Source organism: Pleurodeles waltl, chromosome 4_1 (assembly GCF_031143425.1).
Source record: "Pleurodeles waltl isolate 20211129_DDA chromosome 4_1, aPleWal1.hap1.20221129, whole genome shotgun sequence".
Lineage (NCBI taxonomy): Eukaryota > Metazoa > Chordata > Amphibia > Caudata > Salamandridae > Pleurodeles > Pleurodeles waltl.
In genome coordinates, this window is record NC_090442.1 from 592,971,280 (window position 1) to 592,990,739 (window position 19,460).

Genomic DNA, 19,460 nt, shown 5'->3' on the forward strand with positions numbered 1-19,460 from the left:
CAATTCCTAAAAGTCGAACATGGCACAAGGCGTTGTCTATCTATCTGATTATTTGACAATGTCCATTGCATATGTAGACTCTCATCACAGTACCACTAGAACACTGATTTCCTTCCTTGACTTTGAGTTGCCCATTATTATTAATATTGTTGCTATAAAAGCAGTAGCCTCCACTCCATCAATTGTAGAGGACATTGCAGGGCTGAAGATTGAGACATTGTAAAAAAGAAAAAGAGTCAACATTAGCACAAATGTAGAGCTTGTTCTCAGTGACAAATGCAGCAGGAGACTCCTTACTACTGTCCCTCTTGCCCATCTGAGCCAGACATGTGCATTACAAATTGCATTACCTTGTGCTACTCAAAGATATCCTTCTGAGAACTGATTGAAGTGGAGCAATAAGTTCAAGAGCGGGTGTATGACTTTAATTATCTGCACATGTATACATATCTTCTATATCACATAATAACTTGTTATGCAGCTTTTCAAATTGTTCCATCTCAGCTGGAATATTTTTATAATATTTCTCACCCAAAGAATTACCCTAAACATACTTGTTTTCTTCACAAATTAGCTTTGAGGCACTGCGTTTTACTGACTAAAGTAAATTAGTAGAATTTGGTCATACTAGTGGGCTGCTTGCTAGATTTATGCTTCATTTGGCCTTGTTACAGTTAGTTTGAGGGACAGGGTACTTCATCAAAACATTGTGAATATTGCACCCTATTCCAAAAGTATTATAGTCATACATACGGTGGATGGGACATCCAAAATGTTTTGATGAAGTACTCTGCCCAGCAAGGTCTAAATAAGGCTCTAGGTCCTTCTGAAAATGGTTTGTGAAGACTCTCCAGTATACTAATAAGCAGTGGACACAGCCGAATTTTGGCAAATGTAGACTGGATTTTTGGTAGCCACATTACTAATCAGGAGCCTAATTCCACCCATAGGAGTGCTCCTCGCACGTACAGTGACAGAAGTGTGATAATGGCACAAGAAAGATGAGTTCATGAGCCTAACCAGGCTGACAAGTGGTGGTGTGAGTAAAGGTTCACTAGCCCACCTGAACAATATTAGTCATGTATCAGTGCAAGACATTACTAGATAGTCAAAGCTTCACCTAGACTTGCTATGTAAGAAATCACATGTGTAAGTAGAAGTAGAAGGTCAAGGTAGGGGTGACATAGAGATCAGTAAACTGGCCACTACTCAAGTTGGTAGGGTGACCAGTTGTCCCAGATTTGCCAGGACAGTTCCGTTTTTTCACCATTAGTCTCAGTAGATTCCCCTAAATTAAGCACTTATCCTTTTTTCTTGAGAGGGTCAACTTACAGAGCTTTTATATGTTGCAATGCAGTTTTAGGTAACAAACCTTTCGGAAATCAATTTAATTAGCATTCATGATGGTCTCTGTAAACGTTGTATTTAATGTATTCCCTTTAGAGCTTTGGTGACTGCCTTTTCTAGGTTGGTGAGAGCTGCCTTTTAAGTTATTCTCCGTCCCTCGTTGATGTGAAATTGTCGTCCCACTTTTATTTTTGTGAAGCTTCCCAGTTTTTGGTTCTAAAAATCTGGTCACTCTACATGTGGGTCACATTAAAATAAACATCTCACCATCCATACATATTGGTCTGCCTGTAATGACTCCACACCAGTGGCATTTATCCACTATACAATTGCCAGACAACACCGTAAAAAAGTGATAGATGGGAGCATCTGATGTTGAAACATGCCACAATATGTCTATATAACTTCTCTAAAATATATTGTCACGATAGTAAAACAACATGCAATCATGGAGTGGGAAAATGTTATGAGTACACCACTGTTGGTGTTTTTACATCTCTGCTCTAAGCCTTACACCGCCTGGCAATGGTGAATAATACACCCTTCATTCTGTCCACACTTCTTACTAACATTCTACCCATGTATGCGTGGGATGTTTACAAGTCATTCTAGGAAGGGGAAGGTGGTTGGATCCTAGTAAGCCACACAAACCTGTAATCACCAGAGTGTCTATTTTTCAGAAATGTCTAGAGCTGGTATGCTTGCTTGGGTGCAGACTGAGCCTGGTTTATATTTAATATTGGTTGTTTAACATACAAAGCCATGCAGAGGAGAACAAATCCTCTAGAAGCAAACTGCAAGAAGTCGGAAAATATGTGATGGTCGCATTCAATCTATGTGTCAAGCTTTTTTAATAAAAGGACTGTCTGGAGATGAACAATTTAACTGTGCCCCCTCCCTTTTAAGTCTAACTTATTAGAGGCAGATATCTTTTAAAAAGTTTGTTATACTGAAAACATCATAAGGGACTACATACTGGAAAATTTGTGATACAAAATATACAGTAAAATTATATTGTTCATGATTATTTATTTTTTCTAGCTCACGTATGGCATTGTGCACTTCCATATAAAGATACTTGGGGGATTATTTGTGAAGCTTCCTCTTGTGAGGTAGTCAAAACAATGTCTAGCAAATGTGCATATATCTGCTTATACATTGTCATCCTTTGAAGTGGACACAAAGCCACATAATATATCAAACATCTGCATTCAGTATTTTTATTGGTCTTACAAGTTATTCCATCATCATCTGTTATGGTTTACATGCTCTCTGGTGATTCTGCCCTCCTCAGATTATGTGTTAGTAACCTCCCACCTCCTTTACATCTGTTCTCAAAAGCCTGATAAATGAAGAAATATCCTTCTCTGTCTAAAACCTCTGAAGTTCAGAAACGCTCTCTAAAATGTTAGCACATCAAAGTCACCCCCACTACAAGCACATATGTTCTGCTTCCAGTCACTTTAACCCTTTTTGCCTTAAGTCAAAGTTAACTTTTTTCTCAGATCGCAATGGTTTTCCTTGAGCAGGGTGACACACCATGCCTACGGGATCTGCTTCTCAGTTTTGTCCACTACCTTCAGGGCTGCCATTAACCCTGCGTGGCAGAAGGGAACCGCTGCAGCACCCTCCATTCCCTGCTTGGGAAAGACTGTTTTGTTCACTAAGGTCTTCTTCATATGAGGATTACAGTTTGTACCAAATATTTCTTTTGAAATTAGCTGCACACACCAATGATCACCTGTACAGGTGACCAGTCTCGTTCCACACGTCACTTCACTGGAGTCATTGCAGACTCGAGGGATGTGCATAGCACAAACTCTTTATATCCACTCTTAAGGATAATGCAAGATAAACATGCTGTTTTACTGCCTTCGCTATCAACCACTCGCGCATTTTGCCAGAGGTTAACCCTCTCATGGCGCATGTGTGCTTTCTTGTCTTTTACTGTACAGATTTCCATTTCACAGTTCCATAAATTCCTGATGAAGGGGCCACGGTGCGCTTTATATTCAATCATTTGAAATTTCAAATTTTTTTATTTTCAGATCAGGACACATTTTATCAGATATGTTTCTCCCAATCTCTTTCATCTCTCAGGCACACATATGTTCATTTCTATTTTCAAAGAAATCGCATAGCATCAAATCAATCTTACAGTATGTTAATTCGATTATACTGTCTGTAATTTATGTAAATTATTTTATAAGGTGATCATAACTTGGAGAAAGCTTATCCCATCCTCAGTTTTAATGCACAATTTAATTTCGAATAGACATTGTAAGTTACCGTAGCAAGTTTCTCAATGTACTCATCAGGGGCACCAAGGGATGCAAGTCCAATTTCCTGCAAAAATCAGAATATTCTTATTAAATGCTAATTTAGAAAGCTTAAATAAATAACTGTAGTGCAACAATCGTATCATTTCTAATAAAAAGTTTTAGTGAATGTCCTGAAACTAGAAGACTATAATCTCAAAAGCATTATATTTTAAGAGTCAGTGGTTATATCAGAGAACTTGGACGGAATCACTTGGTAGAGTGATTTAACACTTAGATCAGAAGAAAACAAAATAGGTGCTCTATGGTGCTTTACACCGACGCCTAAAAAGAACAAACTTTCTTACTTAAACAGTTTTTACGTGACTTTCATTCGTGTGCCTTTGTTAGAAAGTAGCACGGCTCAGGAAGTTATGTCACTGGTGGATGTGAAAGAGGAACCAAGCCCTGCTACATTTCCTGCAGGAAAGGGGAGGAATCCCTCTAAAATGCATCAATGGCTGACTTGCCCTGTGAAAAAAAATAATAAACATGCTAGACCATTCTTATTTGTTGAAGATCACATTTTGTGCACTATCCTCCTACCTACTGTATGTTTGGGATTTTACAAGTTGCTTTTTCTTTGAAGAATGCTTTCTTTTTGGAGCGTGCAACAAATGACTTCCTAGAAGCTCTCAATGCACCAGGACAGAGACTCTGTGGTGTTTTTCCCGTCAGGAGGTTTGTCTGTGCATGAGTGATTAACACTCAAGAAGAGAGTGATGTTGTGGTGTAAATATTCTACTACTTTACCACATCCAAGGAGGTGGGTGGGTACATATAGAACGAAAACACAGCAAACTATAAACCAAATAGTAACGAAATGTTTTTTTCTTCTGTTAGGAGCATGTGTTAATGTTGATTAAATGTTCTGAACTAACTGTAAACCACGCTACCTCCCGTTCGCTCCAAAGTGGTATCTTGTAGCAGAAAGTGGATAGGGTATTAAATAGTGCAAGGAACGTCCGCTTCTCTTCTAGCTTGTACAACGATGCAATAATGGTTTATGAATGTGTGGCTAGAGGACCATGTTGCTCCCTTGTATATGTCCGTTATTTGAATGCTACCTAAAATGCCATTATTGCCCCCTTTGTTTGAGTAGCATGTGCTTGAGAGATGGTTGCATGCATATGCTTTGTTTCACAATAACAGATCAGAATACAGTTAGCCGTCAGACCTGCAATATCTACCTCTGAAATGGGACTGCTCAAGTATGGTTGGGATCTAGCAATAAACAGTTGTTTTGTTTTTCAAAATGTGGTTGTAGTACTCGCCTGGACATGCCCTCAGTGAGCGCGGCAGTGGGGAATCTCCTTTCCTGAGCACATACACTGCACAGACAGATTCCTTAATTGTATTCCTGCATAAAATCAAAATGGGCTCATCTGATTTCTGGTGTGGTCACTATGGCCCATATTTATACTTTTTTAGCGCCGCATTTGCGTCACTTTTTGACGCAAAAGCGGCGGAACTTACAAAATACAATTATATTTTGTAAGTTTGTGCCGCTTTTGCGTAAAAAAATGACATAAATGCAGCGCAAAAAAAGTATAAAATATGGGCCTAACTGTTCTCGCATACAAAGCAGCTGGACTCAATGTGAGATGCACCACACCGCATTCTGATGTATTTTTCGTTGCTTCCCATGCTCCTTCCTTCTGATGTTTGTCCCCATTATTTTTTATTTGAATTGTACAGAATTTGCAATTCTTTCCGGTCCCTATTCTACTGTGCCTCAGAGCAATGTGTGATATTCACCCACGCACCTATCACTATTGAAGATACCTTCAGCTCTCCTTCCTCGACTTTATTGTGCCTTGAAGTTGTTTTCTTCCTTTTCTGTATCTTTTCTTTGTAGTCACCCGATGATCAACATATATCTAATCAGGCAGAGGCAGAAAGCACCATGGCTACACGAACAACTCTTCTTTTTTACTGCAAAACATGCTCTGGCAGTAGGACACCTTGCTTCTCATAGAAGTATGATACAGTCCTCTGGAAGCTATAGCTATCTGAAGTCTATGGAGCCTATTCACAAACTGCATTTTGTATTACATTTTGTAGTATTATTCACAAACCTAGGTGCAGAGTTTACACCTCTCTAATAGCTATATGTGCAGCGATGTCCACCCCAACTGTGCAGTCTACACACATGCAGGTACCGGGTTTAGTACTTAATGTGGAAAGGGCATAGAGGAGGAACTGGAAAATGAACTAAACTTATCAATAAAAAGGAAGGTTTAAGAGATGAGTAGAAGAGGTTTAGCAAGAGTCAGGGAGGGACTTAGCGAGGGAAGTCAACCCACCCATTAAAGAGTAAGCCCTTAGCTATTCACAACCTGCACTTCTGTAGCTACTAGTACTAAAATGTGACCCAAAGCAGTAGAAAAATACTTCCTTTCAGACCTGATGTAAGTTTGGCACCACACATGACCAGCCACTGTTATTGCAACCTCTTCAATTAGACAATAATGGAGTTAGGGGCTTGAAATAAAACCCCTTAAAAATAACGTTAAAATACATTAAATTATTTAAAATAGTTAAAATATAAATCAATATAATTTAATGTTGAAAATAACTTATAGTAATAGTACATATTTGCAATTTATTTATTAAACATTTCAAAAACCTTTTTTGTATTCAACATGTAATATAACAATAAATAATTTTCAAATATAAATACAATACTTTTGATGAATTCTACACATCACTTTTAGTCATTAATGCTTAATAAAACCAATTTTTTATACTAGGTGGACATTTATTTTTTAATTTAAACTTCAGAACAATATTTTACATTTATTATACTTATATTATTTAGATATTTAATTCAAAATTAAGGTAATTGTGCTGCAGCATTGTTATTTACTTTTATATTTTAAATAAATACATAACATTACTTTAAATTAATATTTATCATAACAATATTTATAAAGGTTCTTGAGTTTAATAAAGTTCATATGTGGTTCCTATATTTTACCATAAAGAGACTCCACAGTCTGGGCCGGAGATCTCTGTATAGAGGAAATCAAAAATGTTCTGTGGTGCAGTAACATCGCTAATAGGCCTCCTGTCATTGGGTGTCTATCAGTGACTGGTTATTTCTTCTATACTCACTTGTGCAGTGTGTCCTGTTCCAATGTGAAATTTCTTTTGGTACTATCGTATTACAATCTCTATTGTTTGACAGCTTCCAATAAAGCACTCCAAAAAAAAGTGTGAACCAGAGAATGGAAAAAATAAATTTAAGGTAGTGTGTCCTGGTGCATTGTGGGTTTTGTGGACACTTTGACAAGCATTTTGCAGACGTTCACACCTGAAAGAATTATTCAAACGGAAAAAAGATATGTAATTTTCAAAAACTGAAACTAGATGGCAGGAGAGTGCAGAGTGAACTTAGCACGTGAACTACATGCAGCAAACACCCAGTGATTGTGTCTATCCTAGTTACAAATAGTTCCAGAAGAATTTATCCTTTAATCTCACACAAGTATAGAGTGTACAGCGGGTGCCAGTGAGTGCCTGTTGCGCAGTGTTGTAGAGATGACTTGATGGCTGGAGATGTGAATCCCAACATTATAGGTGCCTAGTTTCTAGGTGTTTGATCTGCCCAATTCATTCATTGATATTCATTGATAAGAAATCTGCTTATTCTAGGTTGGGGACTATTGAAGAACTTTTAACTAATCTTAAGGCAAATGGGGTAACTCCTACTGTTCCCCAAACTACTATGTGCTCACAGGAGGTCGGAGGGTCATCTTCACCTCCTACAATACCTCTCCTTCACCCCGGTCCCAGTATACCCAATTCTTGGAAAAGTCACTTGGCTGATACTCCTTTTGACCACCTGCTTACTCAACCACAACCCTGCATATAAGATGGAGTATCTGGGACATTGAGTGAGGGTGACTTTAACACTGGAAGAGGAGGCCAAAGTGAGGGTAGGTCCCTTAATCATGTGCAGGGTATGCAATATCCACTCTCAGCCATGACTACTAACTTAGCAGCACCCCATGTTAGGCAGCCAACTGAGGCTACTGTCACTGAAAACTTGTTACGGCCTGAGAGGGCTGGATGGCGGCACAGTAGAGGGATTGGATATCCTAACTTTGAAATGATCAACCTACCTCCCACTTGTTGTCCTTACGTGGTAATTATGAAAAACATACCACCTTTGACATGGGGCTCAGTTAAGTTGCCCATTTAATTTTAAGAAATGAAGTTCTGCACTGGTTAGCGTCTAAGTCAATATTTCCAATTACAGCTGCAGATCAAATTCTGCTGACACGAATGGTGGGTTGGATAGGTCCATCAAAAAATCTGTGTCTTTATAAATTTTAGGCACTCTAGGTTTGCAGGGAGGATTTTACACAATGCCTCATCTGCCTCTCTATTGGGAGGTAATGTTTCGCTCCTTCCCCAAGGTTTTTTCTGAAGGCATTTAGCCCAGTCCCCTGCCAGTCCCATCTTGCATCCTTCTAACACTCCCCCAAAGGGCATTCAGCCTACACTACTCACACTTTCAAGTAGGGATGGCACCATGAATGATCTGCAGGCAGTTGACTGATGTTTGGCTTCCGGGGTCACTCCTTCTTTGGGTGGTTTAAACTGCACCATAGAATCTTCTAGCCCACGTCACTGTCATGAAAATATGCCTTTAGCAGCTGTTGATGCTCCTGCTCGATCAAACAACTCCTCGATTAGCAGCAGGCCAGCATATAGGCGCCTAAACTAGGCTGATTTAGCCACCTCTATAGTCCCACCAAGTTATAATGAGGTTTGTGATATTGTTTCATGGAACATCTTGGGGCATAGGAACAGGTTAACCTAACAAGACTGGTTTAGTATCCCCCTCACCACTCATATAAACTGCATCCAAGAATTCTGCCAGGTGACTCCTTTGCAAGCTGAGAGCGTCTCCTCTCTGTTTACAGCAGCAATTCCGTCCACTGCTGTTCGTGCTAAGGGTAGCTTACAGGTGCTGCTTTTAACCTAGTACCTGTTACCAGCAGAAGATAAGTTACAGCCTCTTCTTTCTATCAATTTGTGTGTTTGACCTTTAAGGGGGGGTGGTCAGGCATGATTATAATTAAGTACTACAACAATGTGGTTGATTGTACTCACTGAGAGGTTGTTAGTGCTCTGGAAACTGACCTAAATGAGTTCCTATTGCAATGTATACATATCTGTCCAATTGTATGGGCTGGGGATTTTAATATGCAAAGGTGTAGTCGTTCACCTATACGGGTGTATTGTCATACTAACTGGATTAGGGAGGGTACCTTACATTATCAACACAGTGAGTATGGTAATGGCTTAAATACTCTGATTCATAAATATGGTTTATTGCAGTTGGAAGACCATACGTCTACATGCAATTCCCAGAGCCATACATTTGTGGGAATGGGCGCTCACTCTACGATTGATCATTTTTTGATGAGCTCTACACTCAATCATTTTGTCTCTTAAATTAGAGTTAAACGAACCACAGTTAGCGACCATAACCCAATAGTGCTATGACTTTATATGCCAACTGTTCTGTAGCACCCATTAAGATCTCACACATTGCTCCTCTTAGACCACATGGAGTGCCTATTAGATGGTCAGGTATTAACCTGTTGTGCATATTATGGAGGCTGTTAATTCAAATGGCAAATTAATTTGACACTTGCCTAGCCCCTGTGGTGGACAATGATAAGCTGGCTTATGCTTTTGAGCTTATCATAGAGGCCCTTAATTTTTTTTGTGTGTCCCGATAAAGCAGGGTTGTCTGTAAGACAGGGCTGGTTTAATCGTACGTGTATACAGGCTTCCAAAAAGCTGAGGGCTGATCTTCAAAAGGTCCCAAGGGACCATGCGACTATTAAAAGTCTAAGGAAACAGCGTCTTGAGGCTCTAGTAGGTAGGAAAAAAGAGCTAAGGGAAAAGGCCTGGCTGAATCTTGTACAGGCCTTTGAGACCAATGACAACACTATTTTGGAACACCATAAACGCCCCTTACCTAAATTGTGACTCTTGTCCAGAGTTAATATCATACATTCCCCTACAGGTGTGGGTTGACCATTTTGAAAGCATTTTTGACCCTATTACAAAAAGTGAGCAAAGTACTTCTCTTTTTGCCACAGACGGATCAGAAAGGAGGCTCATCCCTTCAAGTAGTTTGACCTTGGGCTTCACGTAGGATGAGTTCCTTGATGCAATGCACAAATGTGCCATATGGAAAGCTCCTGGACCTAATGGGGTCCCTGTGGATGCCTTTACAGGCATGGGTGAGCTTTGGGCCCCGATACTTACTCACATTTTTAATGCAGCGTCATCGAGTTCCGTTCCCTCTTCATGGGCTAAATGTATAATGCTGCCTATTAATAAGCAGGGTGACAGGTCTGACCCAAAGTGCTACAGTACCATTTTCCTTATGGATTCATCTGCGAAACTCCTGGGTAGGGTTGCATTGCAGAGATTAGAGGACTGGTCATCTGACAATTCCATACTGTCAGAGACCCAGTATGGGTTCAGAAAGGCACTTGGGACAGTGGAACAAAGCATCAATCTTGAGCTTTTGATTGGGAAATATACAAGAGCAAAGCCAGGGCCACTTTATTTGTGTTTTGCAGAACTTGGCAGTGCATGCGACCTAGTAGGCCATTCAACATTGTGGCATACTTTGCTCTACTATGGGGCTCCTGATAATATTGTTTGTCAGCGTGCAAGGCTTTACGAGAATCTTTCAGCCAAAGTATGTTATGGTCCTCATGGAGAATTCTCCCCTTCCTTTAGAAATAGGTAGGGTGTAAGACCGAGGTGTGTGTTGGCGTCTTTTTAATTTTCACTATTTATAAATGGGGTTAAAAATACTCTTTGGTCGTTGCAAGCCAGTGTGCCAGTGGTTGCTGGCTGTCCGATACCTGTGCTTCTAAACGCAAATGACACAGTCCTTTTGTCTAGAACCGCTGTCGGGCTGCAGCAACTAGTAGATTCTTTTACAGGTTTTATGGATGTTCAGAAATCCAAGATTAATAAGTATAACACATTTATAATGTCTTCTAAGAAAACTACAAAGAATCTGAGACCATTAAATGCTACCATTGGGCCTGCAACACTGATTGTGCCACCCACATAAGTCTCAAGCCTTCCATTGCAAGGCTTGTGTGTGCAGTTTAACTGCCACCTCGACTTGGCATTTAAAACCCTTTGCCAAACCTTAAACTCCCCTTTTATTTCACATGTCACCCTTAAGGTCGACCATATGTGACCCACAGGGCAGGCTGCAGTGTATCTAAAAGGCAGGACATGTACTTGTAGGTTTTACATGTCCTAGGAGTGAAACTCTCCCAAAGTTGTTTTTCACCATTGTGAAGCCTGCTCCTCTCACAGGCCAGCATTGGGAATTCCCTTCTATACTTTTAAGTGGTAATTACTGATCTGAAAGGAGTGGCATTGTCACGTTTGGAATGTTTGGAATGGTAGTGAGAAATACTGCTTATTGGTAAAGCTGGATTTAACATTACTATTTTAGAAATGCCACTTTTAGAAAGTAAGCATTTCTCTGCTATTACTACTCTCTGTGCCTTACAGCCTGTCTCCAATCCATGTCTGGTCTATGCTGGGTGACAGCTCCCCTTGTGCATTACATCCAGACAGCCATAAACACAGGACACTCAGCTGCATCTGCATTCATCTGCATACTGATGAGTCTTCCTGGGCAGAAAGGGTGGAGGGGCTCTCACTTACACTTCAAAGGGTTGTGGCCTGACCACACAGAAGGACTGATAAACCCCCACAGATCTGCTGGCAGACAGGACTGGGCTGAGAGGGGAACTGGTGCAATTCAAACCACTCTTTGAAGTCTCCCTCACTTCAGAGGCACATTTAGGTTTAAGTACTAGGTCTGTGATCCCCCTCAAATTGGACATTTCTGGGCTTACAACTGGACTCTGTCAGAAGGACTGTGGTGCTGCTCAAAGAATTCAACTAGACTGCCTTTCTGGAAGGACTATTTTTCTGCTTGTTGCCCTGCTGCCTGCTGCTCCCTGACTCTGCCGGAAGGACTCTGCCTTCCCAGCACAAGTGATCTTCAAGGGCTTGTTAGCTTGCCTCCTGCCTGTTCCCAAGTCACAGGGACATCAAAGATTTGAACCATCTGCACTTGGACTCTACAAGTTGTGAGACTTCCCTGCTTTGGAAGTGGGCCTATGGTGCTCTACCTTCTGTAGTGCTCATTGGAACTGCTGTGAAGCAACGCAGAGCCTTGCAAAGCCTCGCCGCACAGCTGCCAGCCTCACCGGACTCAATGCCGGGCGACTCAAAGCCCATCGAAACAGATGCACAGCTATGTCAAGCACTGCAAAGCCTCACCACACAGCTCCCCAGGATCGATGCAAATCAACAACAAGCCCCTGAGAGCCTTGCCACACAGCTCCCCAGGATCAAGGCAATACCTAGTCCTGCAAAGCCTCGCCATACAGCTTCTCGGAACCCACGCCCGACAACACGAAGCAAAGCAATGCAGTGCAGACCGAGGACCGGGATTTAAGGTACTGTGTTCAGTGGGCCCAAGTAGGTCCCTGTAGCTGGCCCAAGCTCCATTACAGTCAGCCAGAAGTTGTGACTTTGTTCTGGTCCAGCGCCACCAGATAACTACAGTTGGCACTTTGCGCTTCAATGCTCTATTTTCACTTAAATCTTTCAAATTTCATATCTCAGGATCTATGTATTGGATTGTTGTCATTTTGGTCTTGTTTTACTTATAAAATCATAATCTATTTTTTTAACCTAGTGTGGAGTCTTTTGGTGGTGTTTTCACTTTGTTACTATATGAGTTATTTCACAAACACATTGTACATTGCCTTCGACGTTAAGCCTGCCTGCTCTGTACCAAACAACTGGAGGGTGAGCACTGGTTGTGTTATGACTTACCCTGACTAGGATTGTGGTCCCTACTTGGACAGGGTGCACACCTCTGCCATCAAGGGACTCCATTTCTAACAGGCATCTTTTTTTTCGAGCAATAGGTCATGGGCTGAGTAATTGGGTTGAGCCATTTGGAAGATCTGCTGGAATTTAAACCCATCTTATTGTGGCACTCCATATGGCCCAAACCTGAGACTGACTTTACAAAGACAGTCTTAAAGGGTTATTTAATGTTAGATCATGTTTTTAATATCCCATGGTTTTCCTCCATTAATGCCAATCTCAGGTCGGTGTTTGGTCTTCCTGAGCAGCAGGAACTTGCTGAAATCTTAACGCTTGAGAAAACGGTGGTGAAGGCTGTTTTGTTTGATGCAAGGGCAAGAAACAGACCCTCTGCTGATGTGACAATACAACATGTCATTTCATATGTTTACCACATATATTTTAAATCTTACTTGTCCTGGGTGACAAACACACAACTGGATTTAAGGAAGCATTTTTCAAAACCCATTTTTAATATGCATATGTCATTAGGGATTATAAATTGGAAAAGCGTTTATTGTGTTTCTTGAAGTCCCCTGCAATGTGTTTTAATGTTGCTTCTTATATTTGTAAAGCAATACCTGCCAGGAAAAGAATGTCTCATTTCTTTATAGCCTGTGACAAGACCAACTGTAATTAGTTAAACTCTTTAAATGTACGTGTGAAAATGTGACAGTAAAAAATCATGAACCATCTTACTTTGTTCTCCAAAACCTAAAGATGAAAAGCCAATAACTTCACTTGTGGAGGGAAATACTGCAGATTCCTTAATTATTAGTGTCCAGGAGGCAATGTCTCCTCGGGCATCGACTTGTAAAACATCATTGCTTGTTAGATGTATTTAGAAAATCCTTCTCAAACTCATATCGACTGTTTGCGCTCCTTCAGAAACTTATTCTAAAGGCTATAAACAATTAGGCATTTTTGTTTTTTTAATAAACATTTCCTATTCTGTTTGTAACTTGTTAAATCTAGACTGCAGGATGACACGAAACTTAACAATCAACCGAGAATTTAAGATTTTTTTCAATAAACCAATCTATTTTGGAATCGCTAGATGTGGGCCAGATTTACGGAAAATACTAGTCACCGTGCAATCTAGACGTGGCACAATGTTTGCATTGTAAAGAGCCGTACCGTCTGCCCAGTCAAAGAAGCCTTAATCACTGGCTGTGCTAAGGGGCAAAGGAATTTAGAGCACTGATACTCACCTCAGAGGCAGGAATCGCACGTGCCCTTCACGAGGTCAGAAGTAATAGCAGAGTGCTGGGAGGCAGAGTGTGCTGCTAAATGGGATTCACTGAGGAAACGGGAGGAGCACGCATTCACGAGGACTGGTGTACTGCATATTTGGAAGTGACTAAAAAGGAATATGTGCAAATTTGGAGATGGGATTTGAAAGAGGTCTGATCCCCATAGAGTTACAGCAAATATTTTATTCTTTGCCATGCTTTCATTTAAAAATTAAATTAGATTATCTATTGTGTTTCCTTTACATTTTGGACAACTGTGGTGAAAAATAATGAAGTTGCTATGGACAACCGAGGTCCTTACAGTTCTGCAGATGGAGTACTCCGTCACACACATGATGTCCTGTTCGTTGTGTCACAAGTGTGTTATAGCCAAGGGCACTTGTAATGCAGCAGACAGAATATCCGCAATGTTTAGATGGAATGTCTTGCACCAAACTCAGTGCTTAATTTGTAAATAAAAAAGTGCCGGTGCCCAAAGCCCTCCTCTGAAACATGTGTCTGCTGCAATTAAATGTCCAATTGAGACAGCATAATCCTGAAGTCATCTCGGGCCTCTTCAATCCAATTACAGCCACTCCCTGCCCCTTCAGCTCACTCTTGTAGCTTTCTGCTTTCTCCCATTGTGACGCTTATTCATTTTTCCCTTCCTCCGTCTTTCCCATATGTGTCTTTTGCACTCAGTAAATGCTTGAGGCAGAAGAATAAGTGCTGCCATCAAAAATAAGTGCCGGCGCTCTGCAGTTTGGTCCAAACTCAACATAAAGACACTTGTCCCGAGTATACTTACTTAAGAAACAGATGGCTGGGTTTCTTCAAGCAAAATGAAAATGAGAAAAGGTAGTCTTTCAATAGTGTTTGTCACATTTTTCTTTCATTAAATATTTTTCTGCTTTGTTAAAGGAGACTTTTGGGGCCTATATCTGAAGAAGGGCTGGTTTCGCTCTGTCATGCATATTCTATCCTTTGCGGTGTGCGATCAGACCTCACACCTTGTGTGTCCCCGTATCCTCTGGCTTGCAAAATTGCAAAGGGGCCTGCCTCCTTTTTAGAGGAGGAGTGTGGGGGAGGGGAGAAAGAGAGAGAGAGAGAGGGAGAGAAGGGGGGAAGAGAGAGAGAGAGAGAGAGAGAGAGAGAGAGAGAGAGAAAGAAGAGAGAGAAAGCGTATGTCTATCCCTTCCTGATTTAGGCAACCTGTTATCCATCCCTGCACTGCACAGTCCCTGAGCTCTTCACTACAGCATCACCTGTGCACGTATAAGTGCCCTTCAGAAATTTGACCGTTTGTTATTTTGACTTCTGTGTGTGCTTTGCAAGCACATACCAAAACGTTTTAGTGCTTGCTCCCCTAGTATTTCCCCGACAAAATTTAATGACACACCAAGTTTAATTTTCGTCTTGCTCCTGAAAGGTATTCAGTATCAAAAGGCACCACACCAAATGACCCACAATCCGCTATTTTTTTTACCTGTGAAAACTGAGCAAATCCGCGGTCAGCAAACAAAGGGACGTGTCCAAGCAACTCATGACAGACGTCACTGGAGAGAGGACAGAACAATGTTATGTCATTGAAACAAAAAGCAGTCCTAAAGAGAATTTGGGAAAGTGTTCTAGACTACTCTTACATTTGCAGTGCTTTTTTTAAGAACAAAACCTGACAACTTTGTTCTCATGAAACATTGACTCGACAAGAACATTTGAAATATTCACATTAAAATATGCTTTCAATATAAATCAATGGCGCTGCTTTGCACATCATGAATACTGCTTGTGTAATCGGGAAGACGTACAAACAAATAGAATTCCTGTGATGTTTTTTGAAAGCAGAAAGAGGCAGCTTTATTAACGCAAAAGTGAAGCAAACTGGTGCCAAGTGTTATGTTGAAATTCGCATTTCAACGCAAATCCTTTGGGAAGTAGCCCTAAAGTAACTTAAAGTGAGCGTTGTGCTAATTTGTATAACTTTTCACCAAGGGGGCATTTCTTGAGTGGTACATAGGTGTTCTTATGAACCCCACTCATGACTTTTTTGTGTAAAGCCCTAGCTTCTTAAGAGAGGCAGATAGAACCTTGTGCCAAGGATTAACACCTCTTCGAAGAAAGCATGTATTTAGAGAAAAGGTTTCTTTTCTCCAAACGTTTCTAAATGTGAATGTTTGCTGCCCTGGACACCATACACACATATATTAAAAAGTGTTAAACTATGCCTAAGCATAGTATTTTGTACTTGAATGCTACCTTTCCAGTATAAAACCTATGCTTCTCATCAGGCCAATATGTGCATTAGTGCAAGGCAGGCAAACGTGCACCAGTGCTCTCTTTCTTGCATGTATTGCACTAAAATAACTTTTGTTGCTGTGCTGCATTGCGTGAAAACTTAGTAAATATGCCCCAGATTATTATGCCTTATATTTTTCTAAATAATACATTGAACCACTTTGGTCTCAGCACTGTACTGGATGTGTTCTAAAATTCCTTCCTCACTTTTGCAAGCTTTAATGAAATGACTGTGGCTACATTACTTTACCAACACTTCCCTTTACTCCTAGTTTTGCAGATTACCTTTAAAACATATCAGTAATATGTCACACGTTTGTCAGTGTCACTTCTTAAAAAGCCGAATGTTCATTCGCCAAAGTTTTTTCTGCTTCTAAATCCAAACTAAGCTTCCTCTTGTAAAGGTAGGTTGAAAGAGGCACCAAACTGAAACGGGAATGCAGTGTTGTCAAGGGCCCTACATAATGTTCCCTAAGTAGTGATTATTTGAATGATGGAAAATAAACTTGTTGACGAAAATTACACTGATTCTTAGTAGGAAAAACACAAAGATTTTAACTACTTACGGCTCTGGTGTGTACATTGGCTTTGATCCATGTCGAATGTATTGTGTGGAATGGAACACGCGGAATGCCAGACCAGCCAAGAAATCCCTCGATGACAGCAGGCCAGCAACAGGACGCAGACGGAAGCCAGTGCATGCTATTAAAGGGAGACAGAACATATTAGAATTATTGTGCTTGTGAAATGATCCTGTATGTAACTGTTGGAAGGTGGATTATTAGTAGGGCTAAATATGAAACTACCACTATCATTAAGCCCACCAATGCAAAATAAGGTCCAGTCAAGGTCTCAATACATTAGCCCCTGGCCCAACCCTTTGTAAGTGGCTGCGAGCAGGCAGGCTTAACTCAGGAGACAATTATGTGAGGCATTTAAAAACACCAATACATTAAGTAAGACAGAACACACAATAAAAATTCCACACCAATTTATAAAAATAGGAAATATTTGTATCTTTAAAATGACACCAAAATGAAAGAAATCAATATAGGGAACCAGAGATATGAGTTTTTAAAGATTAAACACTTTATAATGCTTACAAACCTATAATGCCAACTTGGGACATCTGGTCACGCTTGGCCGGGACAAAGTCAAAGTCTGAGGCCAACCGCAATGGAGCCCTGGTCGGATACACTAAGCGGGAGGCCTCGGTCAAAATTTTACCCTGCGATACAGAAATGTTTCTGGGGGATTAGCTCTAGATGTCCTGCAGGCCACTCCAGCAGGCCAATTACGCTGCGATGTCATCGGATTGCTTCTCCGCGAGACCCCAGTCAAATCCTGGAAGTCTGGAGCTCTGAAGCTTTAGGGTAGGATGGACCTGAAATCCAAGCCAGGTCGCAGTTGAAGGTAGCCATCTTGACTCTTGACATCGGGTTGTCCACTTATGGAGCTTTTTGCAAACGTTGCTCCAAACGTCTCCAAACTGCTTGAACTTCTTCCTGAAGTATCCCTTGATGGTTCAAAGTGCCCCAAACACAAATCCAAGGGTCTAGAAGCTCTGAGATGATCCTTGAAAGTTTGGAACTACAATTCCCACAATGCACCTGGTCAAATTGTTAAAAGTCCACTGGACCCACTACAGACTGTGGACTTCTTGCAGGAGGAACAGTCCTTCAGTGTGCAGTCTTTTGGGGTGCAGACCATGGTTCCCGTAGAGCAGTATTCTTATCTGTGTAGTTACAGGCAGCAGATCTAAGTTGCTATGCAGCTCTCACATATTTGTTCAATGATCTGGGGTGAGAAGCAGGGGGGCACCCCTGTCCAATCAGATACAAGGCACCATCCAAAAGCATGGCAGCTTCCTCTGAAGAGTGGCATAGTCTTGCTCCAAGAAGTACTGCACTTTAAAAATTCAAGAAGGGGGATTCCTGTCCAGAAGAACAAGACCTGGTTAAGTCAACCCACTTGTGTGGCTCATTTCCATTAACACCCTCCCTCAAGACCTTCTGAAAACTCCTTTCCTGGGACTGCCATCTGGCTGGTGGAGGGCACAGGGAGAAGGGTTAGGCCTGGCTCGCATTCCTTACTGTCCTGTTCTCTTCGAAGGCCAGTTTGCTTTACCCAGTCCCCTTTCTGGCCTGTGCTATGCAGCTGCAGATCTCCCCGCTCCAGATAACCTCTACTCTATGCAGGCCACTTATCACCGCATCAAAGCAGCTCGGCTGAGCCTGTTAAGGCTGACTAATCAGGAGAGGCTAATAGAAGGCTGAATTTTGGCCCACAGAAAGGAATGTCCTATACCTTCTCTCCTGTATTAGCTATAATAAATTCTACAGTGGCAAGTTATTGGCTTTATCATTACCACTCTTTTGAGTCCTTGAATGATATTTTTAGCACCTTACTAGCAATATTTATACTTAAATCAAATATTCCAATGTTAGCCTAAGGAGCTAACTATCTACACTGGGGAAAATTAAATTGGCAGGTTTTCCTTCACCAGTGCTTATATTTTATAATGTCCCTGCTTATATTTACACCCCACTCCACCCCTGAGTCACCTAGTGGGACCTTAGAGGTGTCATATCTGTAAAAATAAGATAGATTACCACTTTGGAAATACTTTTAGCTCCAAATTCAAATTTTTAAAGACAGTCTGCAAAGCAGGGCTGCCTTTAAAAATGACAGCAGGAAACACAGCAGTTCACATTCCAGTGCAGGAAATCTACTGGGCCCCTAAACATCCCTGCCCTACTACATACTAGGGACTTATGGGTAGTTTGAATCCCCCTGGCCTTATTATATATGAGGGATGTACAGGAGTCTGTCATTGCCAATTGTAATTATACCTAATTACCATATACATTTTCCATCAGGTTAGCAGAGCCCAAGGCACAGTCAGAGTCAGTTACTACCAGTATCAGTCAGAAAAGATGGGGGTGAACAGAGCTAAACAGATGACTTTCCCGTAGTAACCTTTAAAATAAGGGTCAAATATCTTCAAAACTATTTCCATTTTTACCAACAAATTGTTTAACCATAACCAAGAGATGCCATTAATATTGAATTAGTTGATTTCATGAGTCTCACGTTTACTTTAAAGACATAGGGGGTCATTACAACCCTGGCGGGCGGTGTTAAAGCGGCGGTAAGACCGCCAACAGGCTGGCGGTCTTTTTTTGAGTATTATGACCATGGCGGTTACCGCCATGGTCATCCACCGCTTCACCGTTCCGCCCGCTGGGCTGGAGACCTGGGTCTCCAGGCCGGCAGCCGGCACAATACCGCCAGCAGTATTTTGACCCGGCTTACC

General features: G+C 41.2%; 1 protein-coding gene across 2 annotated transcripts in view; it reads right to left on the reverse strand.

Annotated features, from left to right (window-relative positions):
- PAH (phenylalanine hydroxylase) overlaps nt 1–19,460 on the reverse strand; it is a 231,602-nt gene that overhangs the window by 28,309 nt on the left and 183,833 nt on the right. For both annotated transcript variants that reach the window (XM_069228986.1, XM_069228987.1), the window contains 3 exons: nt 16,711–16,846; nt 15,336–15,405; nt 3,637–3,693 (listed from right to left, as the gene is read on the reverse strand). In XM_069228986.1, the coding sequence (XP_069085087.1) occupies nt 3,637–3,693; nt 15,336–15,405; nt 16,711–16,846 (263 nt within the window). The remainder of the gene's footprint in view (nt 1–3,636; nt 3,694–15,335; nt 15,406–16,710; nt 16,847–19,460) is intronic.